This window comes from Grammomys surdaster, unplaced genomic scaffold (assembly GCF_004785775.1).
Source record: "Grammomys surdaster isolate TR1022 unplaced genomic scaffold, NIH_TR_1.0 323, whole genome shotgun sequence".
In the NCBI taxonomy this organism is placed as follows: Eukaryota; Metazoa; Chordata; class Mammalia; order Rodentia; family Muridae; genus Grammomys; species Grammomys surdaster.
Genome location: NW_021604742.1, coordinates 227,844 through 243,589, shown reverse-complemented (window position 1 = coordinate 243,589; position 15,746 = coordinate 227,844). Strand labels below are relative to the sequence as shown.

The 15,746-nt window shown below is 37.5% G+C and overlaps 2 gene segments (V, D, J or C); both read right to left on the bottom strand.

Moving 5' to 3' along the window:
• Window positions 1-11,159: 11,159 nt before the first annotated feature.
• LOC114629958 lies at window positions 11,160-11,639 on the bottom strand. The segment is given in 2 exon segments: window positions 11,160-11,476; window positions 11,565-11,639. Coding segments are annotated over 2 exon segments (360 nt in total).
• A 2,921-nt stretch (window positions 11,640-14,560) lies between these two features.
• LOC114629957 lies at window positions 14,561-15,035 on the bottom strand. The segment is given in 2 exon segments: window positions 14,561-14,877; window positions 14,966-15,035. Coding segments are annotated over 2 exon segments (360 nt in total).
• Between the last annotated feature and the right edge of the window lie 711 nt (window positions 15,036-15,746).

Genomic DNA, 15,746 nt, shown 5'->3' with positions numbered 1-15,746 from the left:
ACACAGGCTACCTAAAAATGAGGGATCCTATCTCTGTCCACATTGGGAGGAATGTCCAGATCCTGACACATTGGGATGAATTACTTGTGGGCTTTTCAGCTCCATAAATCCATTTTATTCTGCAAAACCTCTCGATGATTTTTTTATGTGTGCATGAAGCTTTATGAAAATAATAAAGACAATCAATGGCACTGACTAATCTATAGAAAAGTGACAGTTTTATTTATCTATGTTCAAATAAATTTTCCTATATTTTTGTATTATTTCCTTAATTTCAGCAGCAAAGGAGACATTTAAAATATTGGCTTTCACATACTAACTTTTTATCTCGTATTAATGTTTAATCTTTTTACAGTCCAAGAGTTATTCCACTTCCAGTCAAGCCTCTGACATTTTCTCAACCCATTATTCTTTTATATCTGGAAATGATTTCCCCATTCCTATCCCACACCTCATCAGACCTCTCAACTCACTGGAGCATCAAATCTCTTGAGGTTTAGGTACATATTCCCACACTGAAGCCAAACTAGGTGGTCCTCTGCTCTGTATGTATTGGGGGTCTCATATCAGTGCATTTCTAGATCACTAAGGTTACCTGGTTGATGACTCAGTGTCTGAGAAATATAGGAAGTGTCTAGGTTAGTTGAGACTATGGTCTTTGAGAGGGAGGTCACACTCCTTAGATTCTTCCAGCCATTCCCTAATTCAGCCATGGGGGGGGGGTCTTAGGATTCTGTCCATTGGTAAGTGTCTGCATTTGACTCTTTCAGGTCTTGGAGTCTCTCTTTGAACTGAATCCCTATTTAGGCCAGTCACTAGACCACCTTTATCTTAGTCTCTTCATGTTTTCCCTACATTTCTTTTATAGAGTAAGAATTTTGGGTTTTGACTGATGTATTGGCAACTCCATCCTTCCACTTCATACAGTCTTTGTACTGGCGATGGACTCTACATGTTTCCTCTCCCCACTCTAGGGCATTTCATCTAAATTCCCTACTTTTGGGTCCTGCGATTCATTCACCACCCAGGTCTTTTGTATCCCTCACCTCATACCTACTGAGGTTGCCTGTTTAAATTCCTTCTGATTGCCATTCTGATTTGGTGTGAAGTGGAATCTCATGGTTTGCATTTCTTTGATCACTAAGGACTTTGAACATTTCTTTAGGTGTTTCTCAGTCCTTTAATATTCCTCTGTTGTGAATTCTCAGTTTAGTTCTATACCCCATATTTGATAGGGTTGTTTGTTTTTTGGTGATTAGCTTATTGATTTATTTATATATTTTGGATATTAGCACTCTATTCTATGTGGGTTTAGTGAAGATTTTTTCCCAATCTGTAGGTTACTGATTTGTCTTATTGGTTATGCCCATTGCCTAACAGAATTTTCTAGTTTAAAGAGGTCCTGTTTATCAATTCTTGATCTTAGTGCATGAACTATTGGAAATATCTTTAGGAAATGTTCTTCTGTGCCAATGAGTTCAAAATTCTTTCCCACTTTCTCTTCTATTATATTCAGTGTATCTGGTTTTATGTTGAGGTCCTTTATCCAGCTGAAGGTGAGCTTTTTGCAAGTTGACAAATATGGGTCTATTTTCATTTTTCTATATACCAACAGCCAATTAAATGGAGACATAATTGAAACAATTACACTAAAATTGGGGACATGACAAGGATGTCAACTCTCCTCATATCTATTCAATATAGTACTCGAAGTGCTAGTTAAAACAATAAGACAACAAATGTGATCAAGATGATACAAATTGACAAAGAAGAAATAAAAGTACCATTAATTGCTGATGATATGATACTATACGTAAGCAGCCCCAAACCTCTACCAGAGAACTTCTCCCACTGATAAACAACTTCTGAAAAGTGGCTGAATAAAAATTTAACTCAAATAAATCAGTGGCCATTATACAAATGATAAATAGGCTGATAAAGAAGTTAGGGAAACAGTTCTCTTCACAACAGCCATATATAATATATCTTGCAGTAACTCTAATCATACATGTGAAAGATCTGTATTACAGTAATTTCAAGTCTCTCAAGAGTGGAATCAAAGAAGATCTCAGAAAATGGAGAGATCTCCCATGCTAATGGATTGGCAGAATTAACATATGAAAATGACTACCTCAGGCAATCTACATATTCAGTACAATCAAAATCAAAATCCCAACACAATTCCTCAAAGACATGGATAGAACAATTCTTAAATTCATCTAGAAAGGCAAAAAAAAAAAAGAAGAAGAAGAAGAAGAGAGAAAACAATTCTTAACAGTAAAATAATGGCTAGGGAAATCACAGTCTCTGACCTCAAGCTTTACTACAGAGCAATAGCGATAAAAACTGCATGGTATTGGTCCAGAAACAGACACATTGATCAATGTTATAGAATTGAAGGCCCAGAAATAAAACCACACACTTACAGGTGCTTGATCTTTGTCAAAGAAGCCAAACCTATACAATAGAAAAAAGAAAGCACCTTTTTTTGAAAACAACTGGTGTTGTTTACATTCTTATCCATAAAATAGTACCAAGGACCTCACTTTGAACTTGAGTCAAGCTGGTCTTTCAATTTAACACAGGTAAAAAACTATTACTTGGGTCTAAACTCCCTTTCATTCATGTCCTTTCACACACTCATGATCTCTTATTCTTCTTTCAAAGGAGGAACAAATGAATGCAATCTGAACCTCAAATTCATGGTGAGTAGATTGCAGCCAGTGCTGATCACTGAGTAGGAAAGAGTCCAAGTCTTAGTCTGGCTTCCTCTGCCAGAGCGGTAGAACCAGGGCTGATTTACTTTACATGAGCAGAGGAAGACTTTATTTGCATGTCTCTTTGCTAAATTAGGTGTTCTATAGTACAAACTTTAAAGAGAGATGCTACTAGTGAAGATGTAAGACATGAAATGGAGGAATTTGTAGCAATTCTATTATCAAAATATCATGTATAAAATATCATAAAAGAACACATTCCTTGGTCAGAGTACCCCTCTGCGAGCCTTACCGGATTCGAAGAAAGTAATAAATTGTTCATTATAAAGCATAAGCATAAAGTTAAAACTTATTAAATGTATACATAAATCAGTGTTTGAGGATATAACCCTATATTGCAGCATGCGAGAGCCTTGGAATTAACCCTACATAGTGGAAAATTAGTTTTATAAATAGAAAATTTCTAATAATAAAATCATTTAAATATATGTATATGTAAAAAAAGCATGTGTCTCTAGATGTATGATGCCTATATGTATATTGACATGTATATATAGAGAGAGACATATACATGTTTATATAAATGTATATCTATATTATGTTCTTATAGAGATATATGTATATGTACACACACACACACACACACACACACACACACACACACACACACGTTTTCCATTTGCTGATCTGTAGTCCCCTGCAGATACTTATATGGACATCTTTTTCTAGAAATTTGGAATTTTTCTTCTATCTTTATATTGAATATATTCTCAATGCCTTTCCTAAGCTACTCTTCTCCATGTCCTTTGTCCATTAGTGAAATATATATATATATATATATATATATATATTCAACACTTAATATTTAATGAACACATAGTAAGCAAATGTACCATGTGTACGATCATAGAACTTTGGAGAAAAAAAATCAGCCTGAATCTTGAACAATGTTACAATATGCCCTCTCCTATTCTCCACTCTACTTGAGGATATGTGACTTCAATAGTAGTTGTATTATGATTTGCAAGATTAAAACATTTGAGATTCCATTTATTTCTCCTTCACATAACATTGTTGCTTCATGATTTTTAATTTGAGGAATTTATTCCACTATGAGAACAACTGTGTTTGTGCTGACTAAAATGTTCCTGTAGATGATGGCATTTCTATTTCTGCGACATGCCCAAAAGTGTGACTAACATTCAAGAGTATAATAGTGATCTGTAGTTATATCTGCTTTGGCTCTTTTATGAAAAACATTACAACTCATTAGGGAATGGATTCTTGAGTATTTTACATGGTCAACTAAAATACAACATGGAAATATTTTCATGTTTTTAATTATCATTTTGTTTTCCATTTGTTGTTCTGTAGTCCCCTGCAGATACTTATATGGGCATATTTTTATAGAAATTTGGAATTTTTTCTTCTATCTTTGTATTGAATAAATTCTCAATGCCTTTTCAATGCTACTTTTCTCCATGTCCTTTGTCCATTAGTGAAATATGAGTTCGTTTCTAGAGCAGGATAATTTCCTTCTACTGCTACATTATATTTGCAATAAAGCTTGGTAATTGTGGAGGAGCTAATATAGGAGGAGTGAAGAGTGGTAAGGAGAAGGAAGAGGAGAAGGAAGGAGGCTAGCAACCCATGGAGAAGGCCAGGTGGGTTGAGAGCAATCTTGTGTAGCAACTTATAATAATGGTTAGATATTGGGTAACTATTCTAATTGTGTGGGCATCTTGTCAATTGAATATTTCCAAATATATAAATCCACTGGATGAGCTTTAAGCTTTAAGAATCTTCATTCTACCAGGTACCACGAGGATGGTGGTATTTTCTGGGGCTTACTTAACAAAGAGTCATGAGGATGACGGGGTTGGCCCAAGGTACATGCTTTGGGGCATGGTCTCTATGGAGCTGATTGGTGGAACCAGCCACTACAGTACTGTCTTGTGGGTGCCAGGCCGGTGTTTCTACCTAGCCAGAGCCTCTGTCAGAGCAGGAACTGTGGGAACATGGTGGCTGCCTTGGAACAAGCCAGATAGAGTGCTGTTTTCTAAATATTCTCCATTTCAGGTTTCTTCATACGCATTTTAAATTTTCAAACTGTCATTCACAAAATAATTTTATATCTATACAATATATTCCAGCTTTGATTTTTGCTTTTTGACATAATTTATTCTATTGGTGACTCCTTCCACTCTGGGCTTTTTGTGTTTTTACTTATTATAATTTTCTTGTCCTGTACAAATTTGACTTGCTTGCTTCAGGAATTCTTTGCCTTTTGTTTTCATAACTTGGATTTCTTTCTCATTTTATTTTGTTCCTTTTGCTGTCCTTTTACATGATTATGCAGTTGTCATGAAAGAAATAATTCCCTTTTACTCACTATTTTATTTATTTATTTGATAATTTATTTATTTATTTATTTATTTATTTATTTATTTATTACAAATGTCTTTATTCCTGGTCTCCTTTCTGCAAACTTCCCATCCCATCCCACCATCCCTTTTGCCTCTAAAAGAATGCTCAGCCTCACACATACCCACTCCCACATCACCGTTCTATCATTGGCCATTTCTGAAGCAGCAAGCCTCCACAAGAACAAGCACCTCCCTCCAATTGATGCCAGATAAGGCAATCCTCAATACACATGCAGCAAGAACCAGGGACCTACATGTGTATTCTCTTTGGTTTGTGATTTAGTCCATGGGAGCTATTATATGTATGGTTAGTAGATATTGTTGTTTGTCCTATGGGGTTGCATTCCCTTTCAGCTCCTTCAGTCTTTCCTCTAACTATTCCATTGAGGTCCTAGGTCCATCTAGTCATTGGTTGTGAGTGTCTGCATCTGTCTTAGTCAGGTAATGGCAAACCCTCTCATAGGACTGCCATATTAAGCTTCTGTCTGCAAGCACTTCTTGGCATTAGCAATAGTACCTCCCTTCCTCTACTACCCATATTTATTTTGTTCCCCGTTCTATGTTGAATTGAAGCATGCACACTTGGGGTTTTCTTCTTGTTAAGCTTCTATTTGAGAAAGCATCTAAAACCATATAGTGGAAATACAAGAAAGCATTTTTCAACAACAAATGATGCTGGTTCAAATGGGGGTCTGCATGTAGAAGAACGCAAATTGATACAGTTTTCCTCCTTGTACAAAGCTCACATCCACATGGATCAAGGACATCCACATAAAACCTGATATGGTGAAAATAATAGAACAAAAAGTAGGAAAGAACCTTGGACATATTAGCATAGGAGAAAATTTCATGAAGAGAACACTAGTAGCTCAGGCTGTAAGGTCAACAATTGACAATGGGACCTCATGAAACTGAAAATTTTCTGTAAGGTAACAGACTCTATCAATAGGACAAAACAGCAACCTACAGATTGGGAAAAGATCTTGACCAACCTTACATCTGATGACTAAGGATACTGCACAGTTCTTTAGGTGCTTCTCAGGCATTCTAGATTCCTCAGCTGACAATTCTTTGTGTAGTTCTCTACCCCATTTTTAATGGGGTTGTTTGATTCTCTGGAATCTATTGAGTTCTTGTATATATCAGACATTAGCCATTTATAAGATGTAAGGTTGGTAAAGATCTTTTTGCAATCTGTAGGTTGCTGTTTTGTCTTATTGACAGTGTTCATTGCTTTATGGAAGCTTTTCTATTTCATGAGATCCCATTTTTCAATGGATGATTTTAGAGCATGAGTCACTGGTATTTTGTCCAGAAATTTTTATCCTACGCGAAAGTTTTCGATCCTCTTTCTCACTTTTTCTTCTATTAGTTTCAGTATATCAGTATAGTTAAGTGGAGGTCCTTGATTCAACTCAATTCTATATAGAGACAGACAGAGCATTTCTCAGTTTCAAATAGAATAACAAAAGCTTTTCTCAACAATATGAGAATTTCTGGGTGAATCACCATACTTGATCTCAAGATGTACTACAGAGCAATAGTGAAAAACACTGCATGATATTGGTACAGAGAGAGATAGGTATATCAATGAGATAGAAATAAAGACACAGAAATGATCCCACACATCTGATCATTGACAAAGAAGCCAAAACCATTCAGTGGAAAAAAAGACAGCATATTCAATAATTGGTGGTGGCTCAAGTGGCAATCAGGATGTTGATGCAAATTGATCCATTCTTATCTGCTTGTACAGAGCACATTTGTTTGCTTTCTTTGGGAAAGTGTTGTAGGATAATTTCCTGCTACATTTTATTTGCAGTTAAGCTCAGTGGTTGGACAGTAGAAACGATGGATGGAACTAAGAGTGGGAAGGAGAGAAAGAAAAGAAGAGGAAAGGGAGGAGAGAGCTAGAATTCATGGAGAAAGATGGATGGGTCGAAAGCAGTCCTGGGTAACAATTTACATCTAAAGGTTAGATATCGGGTAAAAATTATAATTGTGTGGGTATATTGTTAATTGAACACTTCCAAATATAGAAATCTATTGGATAATCTTTAAGCATTAAATGTCTCCATTCTACCAGGTACTCTGAGCATGGCGGATATTATCTGGGGCTTAGAGGAGCTTTTTGGAGATGATGTGGTTGGATTGATGGAGCCAGTGGCCACTCTGGTGTCTCATGGGTCTAGATCTGGTATGCTTGGCCTCTGGACACTTCTAGTGGGGGAACATGGCGGGCAGACAAGACAGCTAACAGAGCCGACTCGCTGATTCTCAAATATCTCCCATTACAGGTGACACCAAAATCAAACAGGTGATATTTAGAAATGCCATGGTAGTCTATCTCTGTTAGCTATCTGGGCTGCCCCCCAAGTTGCTGCACTTGAAGAGACCAGAGGCCAAGTGCTGCACAGATAGAAGCAGCCAGAGGCCAAGAGCACCCCAAAAGATGTTACTGTGGCAGCTAGTTCTGAGTGAGTTCCACAGAGACCATGCTCCAAAGCATGGATCTTGGGCCAACCCTGTTACTCTCATGGTTCTCTGCTAAGCCCCAGACAATATCAGCTGTGCTTACAGTTCTAGGTAGAATGAAGCCTCTTAAATCTTAAAGATTATCCAATGGATTTATATATTAGGAAATGTTCAATACACAAGATGCCCAATCAATTAGAATTCTTACCCAATATCTAGCCTTTTGATAGAAATTGCTACCCAGGACTGCTAGATATCCATGGTTCTTCCTCCATGTTCCTTCCTCTCTCTTTCCTTGCTTCTCCCAACTCTTCATTCCACCTACCTCTTCTATTGCCCAGTCACTGAGCTCCATTGCAAATACAATGTAGCAAGAAAATATCCTGCTACAGAAAAGTGCTGTAGTTTGTGTAATCATGAGGCTTATAGCTGGAGACACAGATCCATAATATCCTGACATATGACTGAACAGATATTATATAATATGAGAAGATGACAGCGCCATTATAGACCTAGAGATGAAAGATTCTGGAAACCTTATGAAGTATGGCATCACTTGGAGACAAAAATGTGGATAAATGGGAGGCCTATATGATCTACAAGAAAATGTCAACCCAGCACTTAAAGCAAGACCATCAAGATGATTGAATAAGATATGGGGTAGAAGGATATGACATGGAAAGAAACACTCCCTCTTGGTGCCTTGGGAACATTACAGAAATATTAATAGTGGTAAATAAAACTCATAACTGAGTATTTATTATTAATCAAAGAATAATATCAAATAATATTTATTTTAATATAATGAAGTTTTACTTCATAAGAATGAAACTTTGAGCCTAAAGGATTGAATATTATATGGCTAAGCTATGACATCAACTATATTAGGTTAATTCAGTATAACCTAGGTATTCATAATTTACTTAATCTATACATACAGTATTTTCAAAATTATTATAGTTTTAATTAAGTATTTGTTTTTATTTCCTTTGGATTCATATGGTATTTACTGCTAAGAGAAAAGAGGAGTTTACCTGTACAAAGAACAATACAGAAGTGCTCCAAGTTTACAATAGTATATATGAGTAATATTCATACTGAGTAAAGCTTGGATCTTCTTCAGAACTATTTCCTCTTTTATTTGGTGTCAGTCTTCTGAGAATTTCATGGACCAGCCTGTTCAAAACTAACTACAGCATTAATACTTGTAATAGAATTCTATTGATGTCTATCTCCTAAATTCAAAAGTAAGAGAACCCCTCTTTCCTTCCTAAACTGTGTTATTTATATTTTTTTAAAAAGAATCCATAATGGCGTTGATATTCTAAACATTGTACAGAGGACAGCAGAAAAGCAATGGGCCTTGGAGGATAAAATTTATGTCTACATTTTTCTGGAGAAGCAGACACTTAGTGAGTCTCATGTGGTCTGCACTGATTCAGCAGGCATCAGAAGAATCTTGGAGCCAACATCTTATAGCTTCTTGACAGATGTTTTGCATTTACATTGTAGAGTACCATTACACATTGGCCTCTGTTGAAGAATTCCCTGTGTGCTGGTTGTTCTCTGCTTTCCAGTTGGAGGAGTCTGAACTGTTCTCTAAAAGGCAGTATTTCAAGCAATATGTAAATACAAAATCTGTTTTCATTATCTCTTACATAGTATTACCCTAGGTGACTCATGTCTGCCACAACACATTTTCCATCATTGTTTCATATTTAGCACATATGATTCATATTTGTTCTTATAGATAAAATGTTTAGTAGAGAAACATTCAAAATAAGTGTTCTGAGCTAAAGATATTTCTCAATGGTATGAAACCCTTGAGATTTCTAATGATTACAGCACTTATTAAAAATGGCAGGCTCTGTACACATTACCAACAACAAAATGTGAGAGATGCTGTGTTAGTGCAAGTCCATTCGTTTTTCAAGATATAGAGTGTAAGTCAGGACAATGAGACTGTGAAGGCAAAAATATTAGACAAGAGAATAATGGATATGCTCAGAACATAATCACAGCTAAGTGTGTACACATTTTGTTGTGATGTCAGTTCTGTAAATGATAATTTAATATTGCCTTTAACCAAATTAAAAGATGTATACTTAAATAAAAGTATACAATTGTAAAAATATCTCTTATACTCTAAGAAGTGAAATCTTCTGCTACTTTCCAGCCAGAGTGTATATGATACGATGAGGTCACTTATGACTTAAGATTGCAGGACATTATTTGCTATCCTGTTTCTTTCAGGTGCCTGTAAGAGAATAATAAATCAACTAACCATAGTTGTCTTGCATTTAATCTATGTAATAAATTTTTACAACCTTTGCTAATTCTCAGCTCTAATACATGTTCCAGACACTATAATATTGCATATTTTGATATGTCTTATGAAAATAAATAATGCAGATTTGAATCACTCATAAAATAAATACCTAGAGCAGCTGAAGACAGCAGATACTGCTCGATTATCAATAATGTTTATAACTCTCTCTCTCTCTCTCTCTCTCTCTCTCTCTCTCTCACAAACACACACACACACATACAGAAAAAGAAAGAGAGAGGGAGGGAGGAGAGAAAGGGAGGGAGGGAGGGAGGAGTGAGAGAGAGAGAGAGAGAGAGAGAGAGAGAGAGAGAGAGAGAGAGAGAGAGAGAGAACTTGGGCTGGGCAACTTTGTCTCCTGCATCCTGCATGTTTGTCTTTTACTGGATTTCTACAAAGACATCAGTTTGTTTCCAATTTAATGGATGTTATCACCATCATAATTTTGTAATTAAGGCACTTTTTCTTGTAATTCAGCTATATTGGAACATCCAGAGATTGCTTTTGTTGGATAGCTGAGCTTTAGTGTTACCATATTGCCCTGGTTGTTGTTAATTTTCCATTTTTGCTGATGTCTAGTCATCTGACTATGGGATTATTTTAGGTTCAGATTCTACTTTCTGAGTTTACCTTTGATGTGTGAATTATTATTATTATTATTATTATTATTATTATTGGCTTCTATGTCTGCTTTTGTCTTCTTACCTGAGTGTCCTGTTCTTCTAGTGGCTAGAGTCTTCAGGGGCAGTAAGATGACTTCACTGGTGTTTTTGTGGCCTGAGTGACTTTTGGAGCTTTCTAGTTCCCTCTGGGTTTTTGGAGTTCAGTGAACTGCAATGGTCACTTGGGATCTGGATACCAATGTACCTACTGGGTTTTTGGTTTAGTCTTTGGTGTTTGTAGAATTGCTTTGTTCTTTGGGAGACTAAGAAATTTCTAGTGATGTATTGGACTGCAATGTTGAGCTTCCAGGAGGAGAGGTCAATGAAGAATTCCAGGTATAATTTAAGGAGGATTAGTGAACTGTGAACATTTTATTAACTGAAGATCTTAAAACCAGTGTGTCTTCCTGTACAGCTGGAGTCTCATGCCGCAGTTTTGGGCAAGAATTGTTTTTTTCCTACTCTAGATTTCTGTGTTTGCTATATGCTGTCTGCCCCCTATTGGTGCAGAGCTGCTCTACAAAGAGGTTTATGTCTGGGCTCACACTGGAGACTACACACTGTGTCTTGCACAGTAATATGTGGCTGTGTCCTCAGTAGTCACAGAATTCAGTTGCAGGAAGTACTGGTTCTTGGCTGTGTCTCTAGTGATGGAGATTCGACTTTTGAGAGATGGGTTGTAGTAAGTGCTACCACCAGAGCTTATGTACCCCATCCACTCCATTTTATTTCCTGGAATCTGCCGGATCCAGCTCCAGACATATCCACTGGTGATGGAGTAGCCGGTAACAGAGCAGGTGAGGGACAGTGACTGAGAGGGTTTTACCAGCCCAGGTCCTGACTCTTGAAGCTGCACCTCCGAAAGGATACCTTCAGAGAAGAAGAATCAATTCTGTCAATCACACATTTTGAAAAACCCCCATGACACGTGACACATGTATGAAATGGGAACACTCACCAGGAAGGGCTGTCAACAGGTACAGAAGACTTAACCCTCTCATCTTTTAAGCTTCAGAGATCAGCCTTCAGTGAGAGAGATAGGAACTGCAGCAGCCCTGCAGGAAATATAACTTAGAGGGAGAGATTCATTTGCATGCAGGGAGCCAGTTTTGCCTTCATAACTGGGGACGGGAGATAGTGGTTATTAAAATAAGACCATCCCTCTCTATTACTTCCTATGGTATGATTTTGGAATGAGATAGCACAAGTACTGTAGAAATCACATCTAGATATGATCCTACCTTCCCATCAGAAATCAATCTCCCCACAGACTCTTTTCTGTTCCTGAGTTTTTAGGGTCTCAAGTCAGTGCCAACCTTCCTTTCACACTTATATTCCTGACTTATTGTTTTCTTATTTATAAGTACTCATGGTTCCTAGTTTTCATCTCTTTTCCCACTCATAATATGTGTCATCATCTTTCCTCAATTTTTGTATATTGACTTATGTGCTACACTGATGATCTTCTATATTTCCAGTAGAGAGTCCTTAGGTAGAATGCAGTAGTAATGCAGGTAAATCACATTACATTTGTGATTTTTACCTTTAGTGAGACTGCTCAGAGAAAATGCCATAGGAACTACAACATGCTATCCAACCATGCATTATGTAAAACACTAGAAACATATTTTCTTGATATGCATAAAACAATCTTGGAAACAAGTTTGCTGTTACTTGAAGCTCTGACAGTAGCACTTAGTCTGGCCTATCTTAGGTAGTTATACTGTCCATTTTTATTGGTGTACTATGATTTGGTCCTGATACCTTCAATTGGAAAAATTTCTGAGAAATGGAGCATTAATGCAGCATCAACTTAAAATACATTTGAAGCCAAAATAAATAAATAAATAAATAAATAAATAAATAAATAAATAAATAAACATTCATAAGAAAATGACAGAGAGACAGAACATGGGGGAAGAGGAATGGGAAGAGGAATGGGAGGTTGAGGAACATGTGTAGAAAAGGACATGGGAGATGGCTAGATGGTCATGGAAATGAAAAGAAATCTACAACTGCTTGAGGTCTGGAGTGGGGAGCATCTACAAGATAAGACAGAGAACTGGGATATGGTAACAACCCAAGAATTAATGTGGGTGACTTTAGCTGTGACTTACTATATTGCTAATATGGAACTCGGAGAAGCCACCTTCTGTAGCCAGACAGGAATCCCAGTCAAGCTATAAAGACATTAACCCACCCACAGAACATTCAACCCCAATTTATCTTGTTTATAAGAAATGTTGTCACTGGAGATGGGGCAGAGACTGAGGAAATGGACAACGTATAACTGGCTAAGTTAAAGCCCATCCCATGTTCAAGCACCAGTTCCTTACAATATTCATGATACTTTGTTATGTTTACAGACAGGAGCCTGGCATAACTGTTCTCTGGGAGGTTTCACTCAGCATACAGATACTCACATGGAAACAATGGATGGAGCTTAGAGTGGCTCTTACAGAAGAATAAGAGAAAGGATTGTGGGTTCTGAACAGGTTAGGAATTCCAGACAAAGACAAACAGAATCAATGAACATGAATGTTTTACACTCTCAGAAGTCTGGATCTCAAACCAAAACAAAAAAGCTGGATGTAGGCATCCCAAAACATAAGTAACAGATGTGCAGCTCTACTTTTATATGAGTCCAGAACTGGAAGAGGATATCTCAAAAGCTTTTGTCTATAAAAGGGGTTATCTACTCTATCTGGGCTGCTTCATTTGGTTTCATGGGAAAGGAAACAACTAGCCTCACAGAGACTTGACCTTTCAGGGTGTAGGGGTGAGAAAACCAGAGGGAGCCTAGCTGCTCAGAGGAGAAGGGTAAGTTAGTAATGGGGAAAGATGGTGTAAGGGAGAGGCTGGATTAGGGGTAATGAGTCAGCTATAAAATGAATACGTAAAATAAAAAAATAAAAATAAGAAAAGAGTTCAGAGTTTCTTGCTGGTCATTCTTCAGAGTGCTAGGTGCTGAATAATTAAGTTGGCCTTCTGTTTGCTATCAACATGATGCCAACTCACCAATTCCTTCATCACCTGCTACAAGAGAGAGTGAGCGTGAGAGCAAGTGCGAGAGTGAGAGCGAGAGAGCAAGAGCGAGAGCGAGAGCGGGAACTTTGGGCTGGGCAACTTTGTCTTTTACTGGATTTCTGTAAAGAGTTTATTTCATTTCCACTTTAATGGACATTATCACCATCATAAGGTCGTAATTAGGGTACTTTTCTTGTACTTAAGCTATATTGGAATATCTGGTGATTGCTTTAGTTATATACCTGAGCTTTAGTGTTGCCATATTGCCCTGGTTGTTGTTAATTTTGCTTTTTTCTAGTGTATAGTCATCTGTCTATGGGATTATCTTAGGTTTATGTTCAACATTCTGAGTTTATCTTTGATTGGTGAATTATTTTCTTTTGGTTTCTATGTCTGCTTTTGTCTTCTTGCCTACATGCGCTGTTGTTCTTGTACCCAGAGACTCTTTAGGAGCAGTAATGTGACTCCACTGGTGTTTTTGTCGCCTTAGTGGCTTTTGAAGCTTTTCAGTTGCCTCTGGGTTTTTGTAGTTCAGTGAACTGCAATGGTCACTTGGGATCTGGATACCAATGTACCTACTGGGGTTCTGGTTTAGTCTCTGTTGTTTCTAGAATTGGTTTCTTCTTCAAGAGAGCAAGAGAATTCTTATGATGTTGTGGACAGCAATGTTGAGCCTCCAGGAGGAGGGGTCAATGAAGAATTCCAGGTACAATTTAAGGAGAATTAGTGAACTGTGGCCATTTTATTAACTGAAGATCTTAGCTCCAATGTTTCTTCCTGTACAGGTGGAGTCTCATGCCACAGTTATGGGTGAGAACTATTTATTCCTACTCTAAATTAGATTTCCTGTGTTTGCTGTCTGCTTCTGCCCCCTATTGGTGCAGAGCTGCTCTACAAAGAGGTTCATGTCTGGGCTCACACTGGAGACTACACACTGTGTCTTGCACAGTAATATGTGGCTGTGTCCTCAGTAGTCACAGAATTCAATTGCAGAAAGTATTGGTTCTTGGATGTGTCTCTAGTAATGGAGATTCGACTTTTGAGAGATGGGTTGTAGCTAGTGCTACCACTGGAATATATGTACCCCATCCACTCCATTTTATTTCCTGGAAGCTGCCGGATCCAGTTCCAGTAATATCCACTGGTAATGGAGTAGCCAGTAACAGAGCAGGTGATGGACAGTGACTGAGAGGGTTTCACCAGCCCAGGTCCTGACTCTTGAAGCTGCACCTCCGAAAGGATACCTTCAGAGAAGAAGAATCAATTCTGTCAATCACACATTTTGAAAAGTCCTCATGACACATGACACATGTATGAAATGGGAACACTCACCAGGAAGGGCTGTCAACAGGTACAGAAGACTTAACACTCTCATCTTTTAAGCTTCAGAGATCAGCCTTCAGTGAGAGAGATAGGAACTGCAGCAGCCCTGGAGGAAATATAACTTGGAGGGAGAGATGCATTTGCATGCAGGGAGCCAGCTTTACCTTCATAACTGGGCAGGGGAGATTGTGACTCCACTTGGTTATTAAAATATGACCACCCCTCTCTATTACTTCCTATAGTATGAATTTGGAATGAGATAACACAAGTACTGTAGAAATCACATCTAGATATGATCCTACTATCCCATCAGAGACCAATCTTTCCACAGACTCTTTTCTTTTCCTGTGTTTTTTTGGCTTCGAGTCACTGCCAACCTTCTTTTCACTCTTTGGTTTCTGAGTTTTTGATTTCTAATCAATGAATCCAAACTGTTCCTAGTTTTCTTTTCTTTTCCCACTCATAATATGTGTTATCATCTTTCTTAAATCTTTACACACTGTTTTATGGCTGCACAGATGATCTGCGTTATTTCCAGTAGAGTCCTTAGCTACAGTACAGTAGTGATGTAGGTAAATAACATTACATTTGTGATTTTTCCTTTTGGGAGGCTGTTCAGAGAACATGTCATAGGAATTACAACAGGTTAAACCCACCATGCATTGTTTCCCCTTTCTCCACTCACTCACCAGTGTTTTGTGTCATTTGTTTCTTTAATAAATGACTGTTCCTTGGATTAGATGAAGTCTCAAACTACCTTATTAATTTACATTTTCCTGATCGATCAACA